The sequence below is a fragment of the Epinephelus fuscoguttatus genome, linkage group LG4, assembly GCF_011397635.1.
Source record: "Epinephelus fuscoguttatus linkage group LG4, E.fuscoguttatus.final_Chr_v1".
NCBI lineage: Eukaryota > Metazoa > Chordata > Actinopteri > Perciformes > Serranidae > Epinephelus > Epinephelus fuscoguttatus.
In genome coordinates this window covers 28,395,068-28,411,361 of record NC_064755.1, presented here as the reverse complement: position 1 = coordinate 28,411,361, position 16,294 = coordinate 28,395,068, and the positions used below count along the sequence as shown (strand labels likewise).

Here is a 16,294-nt window from a genome sequence, read left to right as displayed (position 1 = left end):
TGAAGCCACAGCTTTTTAGGCCATTACATCAGTAACATCTGCTGGTCAAAGAAGTGAAAGGAAATATCTTGGGGTGAGCATCCAGCAGTGAGACAGAATACAGGAAAGAATAAAAGTATTTAAACATTTGTCAGCAGAGCTCAAAGTAAACCATTTCTTTTGGAGTGTTTAGATTTCATGACATGAGCGGAAAAGCAGTTAGAAGAGAAGGCTGAGCAGCAGCGGCAGCAAATGATCATATGTTGTGGGAAAATCTTGCATTACTCAAATGGTGGGTTTGTGATAGAAACACAGTCTTCTTAACAATATGTTATGTGAACACTCTTTGGCAAGAAGATGTGTGGTTTGTGATAATAGCGAGGGGGGAAAAAGGAGAACAATCTCTGCTCTCTGTGCTCTGGTTTGTTCCATAAGCAGATTTTGTTAAAATCAGACAGTCATGAAGATGATATCAGCTGACCTGGAGGCTGTTTGTCTGTTTATATCATAGCAGTAACACAAATGAAGAGAGCAGATTTGATTTAAAAGATACAATCCATGATTTATTACAGAAAAGAGTGATATCCAAATTATTTTATGTTACATTATTTTTATACATTTCAATGTTTTTACATGTAAACAGGAACGAAGTAAACAATGTTATTGATACGCTTCATGTCACGACTGATACCACCCTACTGTACAGTTAAATCTATGGTCTAACGTCACTGTGCTTCCACGTCAAGTACATCGCTTGCTCAAGCACAATCTTATTAGGAGGCATAGCATAGAACAGAAAGCTTAATCCCCCCTAGACTGCTATATTTTCAGAGATGTGCAAGGTCATGCCATTATTACTTATTATGCAATACCCATATTGTGCTATCCCCAACAGTGGAAGGCATGAAGGCAGCCTTTCCACCACTGTGCAGCATTTGTGTTAGTGAGAATGTGAACCGATGCTCTCAGAGAGGAGAGGATAACAGGAAAATGATAAGTAGCTGGGTAAGTCAAACATCCAAGGTCAGATTTATTCCCACTGGGTTAAACACTTCAGCTTTTAGGGGTTAACCTCTTCCACTCCACTAGGATGCAGCGTCCTCAGCCGAAATTACTGTATTTCAGAAGCTATAGCTGAGAGTTTTAGGGCTAGAGTGAAGATACTGCTATCATATGAAGCTAGACTAGGGACTAAGGAATCTGTTGGTACCAATGTCCTGCCACTGTGTCATGCAAGCTTGTCGGGAAGGGGGTTAAATAAAAACTGGTATGACCATTTTCATAGGAGTCCCCTGACCCCTCAGCTCAAGATATCTTAATGAAATTGGCTTTATGAGTACCCACACGTCTCCACTTTACAGACATACCCACTTTGTGCTAATCCCATGCAAACAATGATGTTTTTCCTCACAAAAATGTGTTATTTTTGCCTATTGTCTTCAAATATTTCTGCACTCTGGGGTTCGTAAACAGTCTTGGAATTGCCTAAATTGGGTATGAATGGAAATTCTTGTGGGTACAATGTGCATGGATGGATTTTTCAATGGTGTTGCATAAGGTCTTAGTGTCTAACTGTGGTGTTTTGGAGGGATATTTGACCAGTCAATTCTTAAGTGGTAAAAAATGCTTACATTTATTACCAAACCTGTGTAAGAAATGGCATCAACCCCAAAATTGCCGCAACAACTTATGAGACATTATTGAGCATGAGAATAGCCATCATATACTTCCATCATAATGTTCTAAGCCCCTATACAATCTAAATGTTCAAAGCCAAAATATGATGTTTATTCAATAGTTATGACTTGAAAAACTTGACACACAGTGCTGAGCTGCATTCACATTAATCTTCAGGTTCTGAGCCACTTCTGTGGGACAAATACTGTTGACCTACTATCTCCCCTTAAGATCTCCAGCCAAAACATGGGTCTATGGTGGGGAGGGTTGGAGTGGAAGAGGTTAAACAACAGCTCTGATTCCCAGTTGAGCATTCAAACAGAGCAAGTCTGAGAATGTTTAGTTTTATCAGATACTATTTCCAATTCAGTCCAGGCCAGATTATATAAATACGCCTGGAGTCCAAGATTTTATTTAGAAAATATTCTTACAGTTTAAAATTCTGCCACATGATCATGAAACATAAAAGGCCTTGTCCGGACTTCAAAAAAGAATCACAACTGAAAAAAAGGGGAGGTGATATGTTTAAGACACCGTTAACAACTTTACAGAAGTTAGCTCTGCTCAAAGCAGGTGTTAGGTCATGCATACTCTACAGTACAAATGTACCAGTACATTTACATCGGCTTCAAAGTCAAATTCAAGGATAACAACATGCATAGATTTTCAATGTTCACATAGCAGGGAAGATATTCTGAAAACCTGGACTAGTTTTCTAAGTGTTGGAATGAGATTTAAAAACAGGTATCTCTCTCTTGTGAATGAAACGATTGTGATCGATGGAATGAACACTATGACCTGAAAACATCTCAGATCCCATCAACAGGTATACAAATATTTTTGTGAACAAATATTTTCCTCTACGTTTTGGCATCTCGTGTTGCATGAAAATTTAAAGTTTAAAGTTTTAGGCCACTACAAGGGAGATTTTTAAAACACCGTCTATGGTGCAGATTTTCAAAATGCTGGTTACTGTTTATCTGTGTGGACATGTAAAATGAAGCGTTTGGGAAACATAATCATGCATGCCCATTTTTACTTTGTGTAATAAGGCTATGCTGTAAACAATAACAACAATGGTGGACTATCGGTTTGCAAATGTTTTTTTTTAGCACTGCTTGGTGCTAATGACTACCTTATACTTCAACTTAGTATTGCTGCAACACTTCACGGACGAATGTGGGCATCTGCTGCACCCAATGCTTTGCTTGACCTCAGTGTCCACAGTTTAAGGTCCGCCAGAAACGACGGTCGAACCAGCAGATGGTGGGACACTTTTCAGAGTGGGATTGTTGTCGATGAGGATTGAAAGGAAAATGTTAGCATGTCATTAGTCTAACTTTGTGAGGAGGGGAGAGTGCTGAAGAAAGCTAATGCCAGCAAGTGTTTGGAGTCATTTTTTGCACTCTAGTGTGGACGGAGATATTTTGTAAAATGAAGGTCATGTGGACAAAATTATTTTTTAAAACAGAGGGTATCGTTTTCAAAAATATCTGCATACATGTAGACAGGACCTCAACCAACATCCTCCATCATGTCTCCATAATAAACTGTGTGATTGCATGTCATGATTTCTGATCTGCTCTAATATACCTACTGTGATTATGCAAAGAAAAATCAAACATGCGTTTAACTGTGAGTGTGCATTACAGTCATGCAAATGCACTGCAGTGCAAAAATATATATCTTAAAAAGCAGGACACCTTTCGATTGCATCTTAGAAAATATAAAACATTCAGAGGACACCTGAGAAATGTGGACGTTACTTTGTTTATCTGAGGGTGAAAACAGGTGAACTCGTACTGTACTGATAGCACAAAATAAAAAGTATAAAAACATTACATACATCGTAAAATGTATATACAACTAACAGCAAAATAAATAAAAGAACAAATAATGTACAACTCTTGTAAAATGAAGAGTTTTTCAGTGTTGTGCAATGCATTCAGGATAGTGATACTCTTTATATTTGCCATCATATGATCAACATGACCTGTACCGGAGCTCCTGGGCCAAAGTTAAAAGGTATACTGTGCAGGATCATCGGTTACTCTTTGTTGACACACTCGCCAGCGAAAGTGACAGTAAAACCCGACCCCAGATTCACTCTCGTTTGGCGTTTTGCCTTGCTATTTGCATTTTTTCTGCGCTGTGTCTCTTGGATGCCTGCTGCTTACAGTTTGGCACCTGGTCGCTACCTTGATTTATAGCTCCGACCTCACCTGAGTGCTCTGAAAGAAACACCCATAAACGTCCCAAACACAGAAAATGAGAAGGAAAAAAAGAGGATACAGGCAGAGGGCAGAGCCTCTGCACATAAATACACCACCACTCTCTTCTCATGGGTCCTAAGTGATGAGTGTGAGGGATTACTTCTGTGTGAGACTATAAATTGCTTTTTAGGAAAATCCTGCAGAGTATAACTTTAAAGTTCTCCTCACCTACAAAACAGAAACCCCCTCATTAATGTGGTTCACTCCACAACTCTCCATCTCAGCATGAATGAAACAGGAAATGATTATGATTCTGACTCAGCCTCACAGATGGATGCGTCGCTCATGCTGCCTATTTTCCTGAGTTCCCAAAAACACGCTGCTCCATGACATCAGAACTGACCACAAGAAAAGGTCATGACTCTGCATTTAGCAAATTTCTCAGTTTCACATCAGTAAAAGGTCGGGAAGAAGCTTGAAACCGCGCCTGACCGTGTGCTTAGCAGAAGACTGGAACTGAAATGTGTTGGTGTGAGTGAGGAACAGTGGATGGATGTTCTTTGCAAGCTGAACATCCAAAGCCACAGGTATGTCTAAGGAGTGATCCAAGTTTCAACCACGCTCCAGGGCTTCCAACAACAAATGAAAAACAGGCTGCGAGCGCAGAACGGAAGAGCAGATTTGCGGCTCCTGCATGCGAGTGTATACATTGTTCATGATGGGAGTCACATTACAACGTATACTGTGTTTCGGAGCCATTAGCTGAGACCCGAGTAGGTACTGTGGTGTGACTCACATCCAAAATAAATCCTACCAGGAGAGTTCAGAGAGTTTACAGAAAATCACACAACAGAACAACGAGAGAGAGTATTTCTTGCACTTGAAAAAAAGCACGTGCAGCACAAACAGGCACACGTGATGTTGGTGATACAATTGTGGTGCGCACAACTGTAGGCACAATCAAATCGCACTAAGTTCACATTTTCCCAACTCAGGACAGTCAAGCTCAGCAGTAGCACAGACAGAGATTAACACACAGCTCACACCGAGGAGTACAGACACACGTGAACCAGGCATCAAGACAGGGACTTTGTCTATCAAAAGGTACAAAACAATATTACCATGCACTTTATATAATGTCATAGAGAATTCTTTGTCAAATGTACTGAATGGATGTTCACATCCTCCACAATGAGTGCTGTTGTTTTTGTTGTTTTTTTCTTTGCAGTTTACGAAATGGCCGCAAATATTAATCAGCATGCTTCAAGGGCAATATACAGTCACTTTGCAAGAACAGTATCCATTGTATTTGGTAGCCACATCACCAGAATCTCTTTTGCAACAAGGAACGCTAAGTGCCGCAGTAGCTCTGTCACACATAACCTGGCAGAGCGGTGGCTCTGCTGATGCTCACGGGAGAGAAAACACGGCCATGCTGCGAGCGGCACCACACAGGGTTGAAGCGGAGTGCTAGCTGCCACACAGAGAGAGAGTGCGGAATGGGTGCCAAAAGTGAACAGTGGTGATCTGCAGCCCTTGATCTGCATAGTAAACATTACAATTGCACAGGTTTCCCCAGTGAAGCCATGATACAGCACAGACCCAAGGGCAACCTGCCGGATGAAGCCAGGTGAGGGATCGGGGCGGGGCAGGTAGGAGAGGGTCAGAGCCAAAAACCGAGCGCAGCGCCAACACTGGACGTGGAACAGATGGCGAGGGAGTGGTCGGGGTCACAGCCTGAAGCCAGACAGGTTTGGGGGAGGATCTGGTGACTGAAGAGGGTGTCTTTGGTGTACAGAATCAGCTGAGTGAAGCTAGACTCTCAAAGCTAAAATACATAAGTAAGCAGGCAGGGGGAGGTCGTGCCTGTGAGTTGAGGGCTGTGCGGCGTGTAGTGGAGACGTGGGGGTTAAAGCTAAGGCCACTCGTGGTGATAACGCCGTCCGTTCTTCTTCCGCTCCTTTTGCAGGTGCTCCAGTTCTGCTTCGTACATCATCTCCTGCATCAGGTACTTTTCCCTCCTCATGCGATCACAGAGATCCTTCGGCATGTCCGGAATGAGGTATGCTATGAAGGACTTGATCCCGTACACCAGGTGCTGAGGGAAGCATTAATCATTTATGAGTTAACTGCCACAGAGCTAACACGCTTTTGTTGCCAGTATTTACATGCAAAGGTTAACACTGTGTGCACCACAATAAAGAACTTTATGTTCCCTATAATGTTTTATAGATGTTTGTTATGCCAGTTTTTCTCACTGTAAAAGTCATTGCACAAGGCAGCGCAGTCAGGGGAAAATCTTGTCAACTTATCAAGGAAAGAAGAAAAACATGGTGCCTTTTTCTAGCTGGAGCACCATATAATCTGGGATTTATTCTGTGGGTTTTTAGCAAAATTCCACAACATACTGTGGCAGTAAGATTCAATTAAAGCATTAAAATCACCTCAACTGGGCTTGTGAGGTTTTCAGTTAAGAATGACAGCAGCATAAATTAGAAAAAGTAAAAGAAAAATATTGAAACCTACAAAACATTGTGTAGTTTCACAGAATTTTAGCTGGTTGTATTTAGCTGGTAAACACACACAAAAAAGAAATGCTGACAGACCTCGAAGACGATGATGAAGGCCAGCCTTGCAGCCAAGACGTGCCAGAACTGCAGGGTGAATTCATAGGGCTCTACGCTCCAGGGCGGCGCTCTGTAGTCTCTGTACCTGCAGTACCTAACCTGGCTGCTGTTCTTCGGATCCTCCATCTCAAACACAGACAGGCTGCTGTTCATGTAGCCTCGCAAACACCTGAGGGAGGAGAGGAGACGAGGAGCTATCAGACCATAACACGAGCCACTCTGCCGGATGTGTCTGAAGCTTACACATCGGTGCTTACTCATCTCTGTGGTTGTGTCCCTTGTCCACACATGGGCCATATTTGAAGGCGTAAACAAAGCGGGGGATGTAGTCTGAGGTGATAGCGATGACGAAGGCATTGGTGATGACTGCCAGCACGCCAATTCCTTCGAGGATCCCATGCCAGATACCTGACAGACAAAGTGGAGAGGAAGACAGTCAGGAAACGACTATAAATCTGCATGACTTCATCTACTTAAATTTTGTGTGGCTTCAAAGCCTTTTAAAGGTGAAACAATCCATACATCAATCAATTTATCACATAAAATCATATAGAACACAATTCCAGTTAAATGTACATTAAAGTGCATTGAGCAGAGGATAATGACGAACAACTGAGAGGTGAAATTCTAACAACATTCAGAGTACATCTATGATTCAGAGTCTGAGCCAGGATTTCCTGCACACAGCTCTTTACATAGAGGTGGCTGAGCTGGCGGCTAACAGCAACGGTGCTAACAGCACAAGCAGTGCCAACAAGGGCAACAGTGGTGCCAGTACAAACAGGGGGGTAACTGGAGGTAGGGCGCTGTGCATTTTTCTGTGACCAGGAGGCCTGTTCATGTGTTTCAGGTGGGAAGAAGGTTAAACTATCCCTGACTACCAGTTTGGCCGCACTTCAGAATCAAACAGCCGCAGGCCACTGAGCTGGGAGTGGCCGCTGCAGCTTTCCAGACATTACAAGGCAGCTCACGTAAGGTGGAAATTAGCCAGCAAGTGGGATGGACAATTTTTATTCTCCCAAGCGTGTTTCAGACAAGGCGGAACACACTTGGGAATAAAATAATGCCAGTGGGACACACACACAGGGCCTCACACGTGCTAACATGCACACTCTGCCAGGCTTTCTACCACAACAAAGAACAGAGAAGCTCAGATTACAACACACAGAGGCAGGGCGACTTTATTATCTGATCAAGAAACCATAACTCTGCTATATCTTCATGTAGCTAATTGTTGTTTGCTGCTGTATTATTGTTCTTAATGTCGTAACGAGCAACTTACATAATTTACCAGAATAAGTTTCAACAGCCTCTAGAGATGGTGAAAGGACATATTGTTTAAATATACATATACAGCCATATACTGTGGCCAAAAACTGTGAACTGTTTTTGGGCTGCAGTACAATAAGTCTAAATAAGGTTTCTGTACTGTCAGTGGAGAAAAATCATCTCTCTGCCTTTTCTGTATCAGATATATTTCTGTATGATCAGTAAATGTCAGATTAAACCTACAAAGAGGCTTTCCTCTTTGATTCTGTGTGACTGAAACATCATGTGCTCGTTACAGCTGCAGATTTCTAAATGTTTCAGGGTGGATTATTCCTTTAATTACAGGGCAATGTGCCACAGAAGCATTTGGCCATATATTATATGGCAGTTGGAGGGTGTTGTTTGTAATCATATGGGGAGATGGGCTGGTGGGAGGTGAGGTGCAGCATATGGCGGTGCAGAAGCTGAGGATGTGGGAACATATCTCTCCCCATAGAATAGAAAATCTGTGGTTCCCACAATATTGTACTGTTGGAAAAAAGCGTCTGTGATCTAAAAATACAACAGACACTGTGTGTGAGACATAGGGAGGAGGTGTGTGGGGGCAGTCAGAGATCACACGGACCTATGTCAGTGGCTCGGGCAGGCATAGGTCTCCTCCACTGAGTGACAAACTTGTAGGCGTCAAGTCGAATCTCAATGATGTTGTTGAGCAAAGCGAGGAGAGGAGCCAGCGGGAACGCTGCTACAAAGATGGTGGTGAAGCCAAACTGGAGGACTGCAAAGGAAAAAATCATGTTGATGAACTTCAGAGGACGTCCATCTAAACTCTGGTGCCAACAATGTTCATACTTTGAATGTTTTCCCTCCCTCCTTTGTCAAATATAACACTCAAAAAGAGTGTGATGTTTTACCCATTTCAAGGTATTCGTCCACCAGTCCATGGGCGTTCATCGGCTGCAGATTCCAGTCTTTGTCCCACTGTGGAAGCTGGGCTTTGTTCTCTACATTCTGCCCTCCACCACCTCCTTTCTTCATCTTCCTACGAGACCACCAGTTCTGCAGCAAACTGAAAACGGAGCAAGTAGCTAACTGTCAACTCAAAGCAATTATTTCTGACAATTCACTGAGCACTGCTGGAGCCCTGTTACTAAGCCCCACGCAAGCGGATTTGACGTGTTTCTCCAGAAGAGAAAACCTTTTCATATGCTAATGAGCTAAAAGGACAAAAAACTACATAAATTACATCAAGTTTGTAAACTGCCAATCACCTAAATTTACAGCATTAAGGATTTAATATGGCATTTTAATGGTTCACAGAGAAAGAACCACATGATTACAATAAAATATTACTTACGGATAACCGAGCTCCATGAAGTTGTTCCAGATTTGTTTGAAGAACATGATGACTCCCATTTGCAGGCACAGATCAATCAGACAGCCACTCGGGTGACACTGGGAAAAATATATTAAAATAAAACTGTAACATCCATATTTCATGCCCCGTAATTCAAAGCCATGAGCAAATCCTGGGGCACCCTTCATCCCATTCTGTTTTTTGATAATTAAAATTCAAAATCCCAGTAATTATGTGAGAGATTAATGGTTCACATAGTAATATACGGGCAGATCATTAGAAAGAGGAATTACGTGGCAATTCTAAATTTATCCTAGAACAGCAGGCAATAATTGGCACACTTATGATGATGCCTAATTGCACTCACCTCCTCCAGTCTCCATCGATTAAAGAGTTTATTGTATTTTCCAGGCCTGCCAGCAAACCTGAACAGATTGAGATTGGCAACATTAGCTGCAAAATTCAATCAGAGGAGAACTAATAAAGTCTGAGCAGGGAGAAAAAAGACACTTAAAGGTGCTGATTATGTCCGATAAACCACAGCTTGGTTACATTTCTAGTGGTGGCAGTTTTTGTAAATGGAGAAACATGAGGTTTGAGAGTAAATATACAGTGAGCAGGGAAAGAGAAGGAGTCTTGGCAGACGTCATGGCATGGGAGTTTGAAATGAAACATCTTTGCTCATTAAATTCACTGTAAACATGAACTGTAGAGTTCATGGCAGCCGGCCTACCTCCCGAGAAAGAAAGCGATGTAAAATGTGGAGCTGTTTAAATTTACAAACTGGAACAGGAACATCTTCAGAGAAAAGCTGTTCTCCCACTCAGACTCCGTCCGTGGGTGCTCTGAGGAGGGAGAAAGAGGGGTTATATGGGGTGGAAGAGGGAGAAAAAATATGCTTGCCAAGCATCTGGGATACAATAATGAAAGCATAAATGCATGCAGCATGTGGACAACACTCACCTAAATTTGTCAGCAGATAGGCCACCTTTTCATACACCTGGACAAGATGATAGCACTCATAAGCATCAATAGGAAAAAGGTTCATATCATCATAAAAAAAAGAGAGGCAAACAGGAATCTCAGCACAAAAAACAAAACGTCTGTCTGGCTGTGGATGTGAGGTTTCCTGGAACAAAGTTCAAAGTAAATGTTTCATGAAACACTGGTTGGACAGAACATGTAAACGTGCCAGATGATGCTTGTCCAGACACCCACCACGTTGAGAGACATGATGATCATAAAGTTGATGCAGACACCGGTGCCAGAGGTGGCGAACTGCCAGTTCTTCTTCACAAAATACCAGTTGAAGGAAGCAAACTTCTCCATCGCAATTAGACGGAAAACCACCACGGCAAACACGGCTGTCAGAACGAGGGAAATCTAAATGCAGATGATGGAGAGAGGGAAGCAGAGCGGAGGGGATGTTACATGCATGTGAGTGTGATAAACACGTCAGTTTAGGCTTTAATGTTATCTTATAATGAATTACAGTGCAGCATGAAAAGGAAGACCTATTGATTAAAACAACTATTCAATTAAACAAACTCATCATTCAAATATAATCAGTAAACAGGAACAATTAGGCCAAATCCACTATTTCCTCTCAATACACTTTTCATCCAGCAGGGGGAGATGTTATGCCACTGCTGGCACCATCATAAAGGCTCCAAAGGTGGCACACAAAATAAGGGTGCTCTCGCTCTGTCCCTGAATCCCAAAAGGGGAGATTATTCAAAGATCAAAGGGTTTACCATGAAGAATATTCCGGACACAGACACCATGAGCCGGCTGAGTTTGTCTGAGAAGGGCTGGAAAGGCTCAGGCTTGCCAGAGATGGGGTTGACTCTCTCCACCCTGGAGTACTTGGCTTCAAACTGAGGCCTCAGCTCCTCCTGATTCACAAAATATAATCCAGCGTGAACTATTGAACTGTATATTCTTCTTTTTATATCACATAAGCAGTGCCAAATTTAGAATATGTGTTGATGTAATCAAATGCTCACTGATCTATTTTGAGGATACTGCTGACGTACCTCTTCCTCCTCCCAATCGATGAGATCCCAGTCATAAGTCAGCTCTGCCCTCCTCCTTTTCCAGAACTCTAGGAATACTGTGGCTGTGGAGGGGATAAGGAATCAATTACATTATTGATTGATTTTTAATATGTAGCACACTGTGATTGATAATCAGGAAACTTCCATTCACTGTGGACACAAAGCAAACACCACACAGCAGACAGATATCCTGAGTGGAACACGGCTGCAGTGACGTGCACGGCCCACTATGAAAACTGATTACAGCCTTCAGTTCAAAGACTGCTTTTGTTTCTGTGGAGAAGTTCAGGAAAAGTGGCAACAGCAAATAGGCTTTACGAGTACAATATTTCACCCCCGAGTCTTGTCTTTGTCAGGCGGGATCCATTTTGCGTTGAAAGACTTCAAAAGTGAAGCTTTCTGTGGGCACAACTCACTCTGGAGGCATTGTTTCCTTTGTGTAGGACTCTATTGTGACTTGAGCTGAACACAACACCAGAGATGATGTCGGTAATCTGTCTCTGTCAAGACTTCATGTATTCTGGTTTATTACAGATACATAACACCAGAAAAAAAAAGGTTTTTATAAAGGCTGAATGGCACGCACACGTCAGAATCAACATTATGTGGCTCAACATATGTGGAAAAATGTGTCTTAGTAGCATTAGAGCAAAGGCAGTGACAGGCAGACCTTAGAGCCAGTGGAAAACAACAGTGCAATCACGTATGATCTATGATGGACAGCACACTGTACCACTAAACCACTGATTCAGCTCTTTTGTCAGTTTTCATTAGACATACATTTTAAAACACATGTGATTCTGTAGCAGAGGAACAAAGCTCTAATGAAAACTGACATGAGTATTGGATCAGTGCTGTGCAGCCTCAGCGCAGCTCCTCTACACATCTGACGTGTCTGGAGCTGAAACAATGAACAAGAGTGTTCCTGGTGCAGAGTTTGTATGTTCTCCCTGTGTCAGCGTGGGTGTTCTCCAGGTACTCCGGCTTCCTCCCACAGTCCAAAGACATGAACGTTAAATTAATTGATGACTCTAAATTGCCCGTGAGCGTGAATGGTTGTCCGTCTCTATGTGTCAGCCCCTGTTATAGTCTGGTAACCTGTCCAGGGTGTGTCCACTGTCAGCTTTGATAGGCTCTGTATGGGTTGTAGGTGCTGCAGTAGTGGGCAAATCACATGCCACATTAAATTGAGGAACACTTGTGGAGACTGGCTGTGAGCTAAATATACAAATAGTCACTTTCTCTCAGTCTGGGTCCAAAAGGATGCAGATAAGGCTTGACTGGAGAAATACTACTTGGTACTGAATTATATTGGTCAGTACCTTAAATTAGGGGTTTTCAACATTTTTCAGGCCAACAAAACAAACACCTGAAGTGAAACTTAAATTTAATTACAAAACAATAATTTGGCAGTGCTGGGGCCACCTGCTGGAGACCCAGGTCTTAAAGGCAACCCAGCCCTACTGGTTACTAACTTTTTATTAAGTCACAACCTCACCTGCATGCTCTGCCAAGGAACGTCCTGAACACAGCAAAAGAAGAAGAAAATCATAAAATACAGGCAGAAGGCAGAGTCTCTGCAGATAAATACACTGCCACACACTTTTCGTGGGTAGTAAGTGATGACTGCGAGGGATTACTTTTCTATGATACTACACATTTTTTCCCTGCACAGTATACCTTTAATAATTGAGTCATTTTTTAAAGCAAACCGTCAGAACCATTCCTCAGTTCCAGCTAGGGCAGGGTATCTGTACTCAGTATCTCTAAGGTATCAGCTGAAATAACCCAAATAGACTATTTGCACAGTTTTGCTCACATTTTGCTTGATCACTGCAAACATCCTTTGATTTGATGAAAGCTATGATTGGCCCACTACAACCTATACATTCTGTGGTTTGGTGAAGTCGAGCATGGTGTACTTGATGGAGTTAAATACCAGCCACTCAAACTTCTTTGTCATATTTGATAGTCAACTGAATATTTTACGGTTTTAGACATTTGATAAGACAAAAAAATTGATCTTGGACTTTTTTTTTTACTATTTCGTGGCGGTTTTTATACTAAGCAATCAATTGAGAAAAAAGTAATCAAATTACTCGATTCTAATTGTTAGTGGCAGCCTTACATGTGTTATTTGTTAATACATTTAGAGTAAAACAACATGACTCCTACCCTAGAAATCCAGAGTTCTCGCGAGAGCACAATTTGAATTTGCTCAGCGAGTCACTCTGGCAATCAGTAATGATGCTCATCCCCTATGCCTATGAAACCGAGCCGCACCAATCACATCGGTGTATCTGATATTGGCGGGCCAGAGGCGAGCTAAACAGATGATGACAGTGCTGCGACGACGAAGTCCGGAATCAGTCAGCAAACATTGCAAGATGGCTACAGATGAACACCAGTTGTTTGAAATGGCTTTGGCCGCTACAATGGACGAGTTAGACTTGGCTTTTTCTCTAAAAGAGGAACAAAAGACAGCGCTCGAGTCTTTCCTTTGCAAGAAGGACGTTTTTGCTGTTTTGCCGACCGGATACGGCAAGAGTCTAATCTACCAGTTAGCTCTGCTGGTAGCTAAGCGTATATGTCACCTCGTGTATTGTTCTGATTGGTTGTAGTGTTATCCAATTGCGTGCAGTGATATTTACAAATGCATGCTTGGTGCCGCCCCTCGAGTTGGGCCATTTTCATTACTCATGGCCAGACCCTAAATCTTTCTAGATTTGGGTCTGGATTTCCAGGCTACATGACTCCAGTGTTGGAGATAAATTTGGGTCACACAGAGGAATAGTGACCTTAAAATGCACCAGAATTTGAATCCTCAGTCAGAACCACTTCAACTGCTGTTAAAGATGTTGAAGTTTAATATAGCTTGACCCACTTTTGTTTTAAGAGAGAGAAAAGCAGCCTTCTCAGATGCCTACATTCGGTCCCTTGGGCTAACCAATTTTTCATCTCTATCTTGCTCACACACAGCAGACCTGGAGTGCACTCACTCAGTGGTGCAGTACTGTTACTTTGGTCCACACTGCCAAAAGCCCTTATGCAGGATTCAGAGCTGCAAACCTCAGTCAGCGAAGGCGGGCTAGACCTCCCTCGGCTCTTCTTGGCCTTCATTTAGCCCAAACACAGAACACAATGTGCCAAGAGTTCCCTCTGGGTACAGGTGATTATTTACCACGCTGGCAGATAGATGGATCCAGGCCAGACGCCGCTCACACTCTACATTATTAAGATATTATAGCGGTGGGAACCATAGCTGTCTTATACAGCTATCATGGTGCAATTCTGCAACCCTGACGGCCGAACGCTGCCGTCTCCCCCTCGGAGAAATGTTTAATTATCCGACTAATTACATCAAGACGGCACTGGGAGTTTAAATGCAGATGCTCAATCTGAGAAACCTGACCATGATTTATTCACCAACAAATGTGTTACAAAGTGAAGATTTTCTGTGTTTGCACTGCAGAGTGTTTACTGTATTGGATTCTCGGTTGAGGAGCTTAATGTGTTTAAAGGAGCTGAGTGCAGAGTGGAAGCATGAGCACTGACACACTATTGTATAAATAGATTTGAATTCCAGAGGGGTTTGTATCAAGAGAGGCACATCTTGATGTAACACAACAAGTGTTCACAAAACCAGGAAGAGGGACATACAAAAAAAACCAGCCTCCACTTACCCCAGATAGCCATGAAGATGGCAAAGAACACAGTGCCGCCATTATCAAACAGATGGGTCACCTAGAAACACAAGCACATGAAGAGCTGCTCTGAAAAAGTTCCTCCTGAAATGGTGGCATAAATCAGTCATACAAACAAGTGTGACTTATTTTCAAACTGCTAGCCTGGCCCTGTCCACCAGAAATAAATCTGGCTAACAGCACCTCTGAAGCTCAGTGTTATTTCTTGTTTATTTAAAGGGTACATCTGGTGTTTTTCAACCTGGACCCTATTTTCCCATATTTTAGTGACTAAGTGATTAATGGGATCAACAATTTTTGAAGATAATCCAGGATTGAATGAGCCTGCTGCAGCCGGCAGCTGTGAAATTGGCTTTAATGTAATTACAAAAACTGCTATAGGTGCTCGTTTTTGCCACTGACTGACTCAGATTGATATGTGTCTGACAATTTATGGAAGAGACGGACACAGATTTTTTTGTTGAAGAGTAAGATCCTTTTTGTTTAACTAGTAACAGCCCCAGCATTGCAATTGGCAAACTCACCAGAGTCCATTTAAATTATCGTTAATTTTAGCATGAATAGAAACAGCACAGTTTCACATCTAACTGGGTGAATTAAGGGTTTATTTCAATCAAACCAGAGTTGATTAACAAAGATGAGTCTTGCAAGTTTTATTTTGTTTCTATCTATTTTAAATAAAGTTTCTTTTATGATGATAAGATTACTGTTAATTTAAAAGGAGTCTGGTGGGTTTGCCGATGGGGATTTCCAGGTTATTAATGGTTAAACAAAAAGTTACCCTTTAACAACAAGGTCAACCTTTGTAGGGTTCCTTTCCATAAGTTTTCAGAGATCTATAATTTGAGCCTGTCAGTGTAGCAAAGAAAGTAGGCTTCATTTTATAGGCATAAATTGATTGTGCGTACGTGCCCCAAAAGGTTACACTGCAACCTGTTTTGCTGCTGCCAGCTGCAGTGATCTCGCTCAATACTGGAAAACTTTCGAAAACTGTTGTTCTCATTAGTCAGTGAGACACAAAAATAATGGAAAACAGGGTGCAGGTTGGAAAACCAAACTTTAAAAATTAAGTATAAAAAAGACAAGTTTTGGTTTTGTCCTTGAACAAAGAGAGGCCAGATGTTTATCTTTGTTTCCAGTCTTTGTGCTACACTAAGCTAATCAGCTGTTGGCTGGAGCTTCATATTTAGCAGACAGATATGAGAGTGTGAGAGAGTATCTTCTTACTTAACTGTTTGCAAGTAAAGAAAGCAAGTGTATTTCCAAAAAATGTCTCACCAAACCTTTAAAATGTATTTCAAAAGCTGTTCCCTTACTGTATGTTAATGTATTTTTAAAATGACTCATGATTCATTTAAAGCTCCATGATCTCTGTGATCATGAATCATACCCAAATTATAAAAGACAACTT

The 16,294-nt window shown here is 42.0% G+C and overlaps 1 protein-coding gene across 2 annotated transcripts in view; it reads right to left on the bottom strand.

The window, feature by feature from the left end:
- Positions 1-237: 237 nt before the first annotated feature.
- ano3 (anoctamin 3) overlaps positions 238-16,294 on the bottom strand; it is a 61,550-nt gene continuing 45,493 nt past the window's right edge. Inside the window, exons 14-26 of one of the 2 annotated variants that reach the window (XM_049573184.1) lie at positions 14,863-14,923; positions 11,159-11,241; positions 10,877-11,017; positions 10,341-10,505; positions 10,086-10,122; positions 9,856-9,967; positions 9,490-9,547; positions 9,123-9,220; positions 8,680-8,834; positions 8,391-8,543; positions 6,754-6,904; positions 6,476-6,665; positions 238-5,967 (exon numbers count right to left, since the gene is read on the bottom strand). In XM_049573184.1, coding sequence (XP_049429141.1) covers positions 5,785-5,967; positions 6,476-6,665; positions 6,754-6,904; positions 8,391-8,543; positions 8,680-8,834; positions 9,123-9,220; positions 9,490-9,547; positions 9,856-9,967; positions 10,086-10,122; positions 10,341-10,505; positions 10,877-11,017; positions 11,159-11,241; positions 14,863-14,923 — 1,587 coding nt within the window. In that variant the 3' untranslated portion in view covers positions 238-5,784. The remainder of the gene's footprint in view (positions 5,968-6,475; positions 6,666-6,753; positions 6,905-8,390; positions 8,544-8,679; positions 8,835-9,122; positions 9,221-9,489; positions 9,548-9,855; positions 9,968-10,085; positions 10,123-10,340; positions 10,506-10,876; positions 11,018-11,158; positions 11,242-14,862; positions 14,924-16,294) is intronic. The other variant, XM_049573185.1, reaches the window with a different exon arrangement.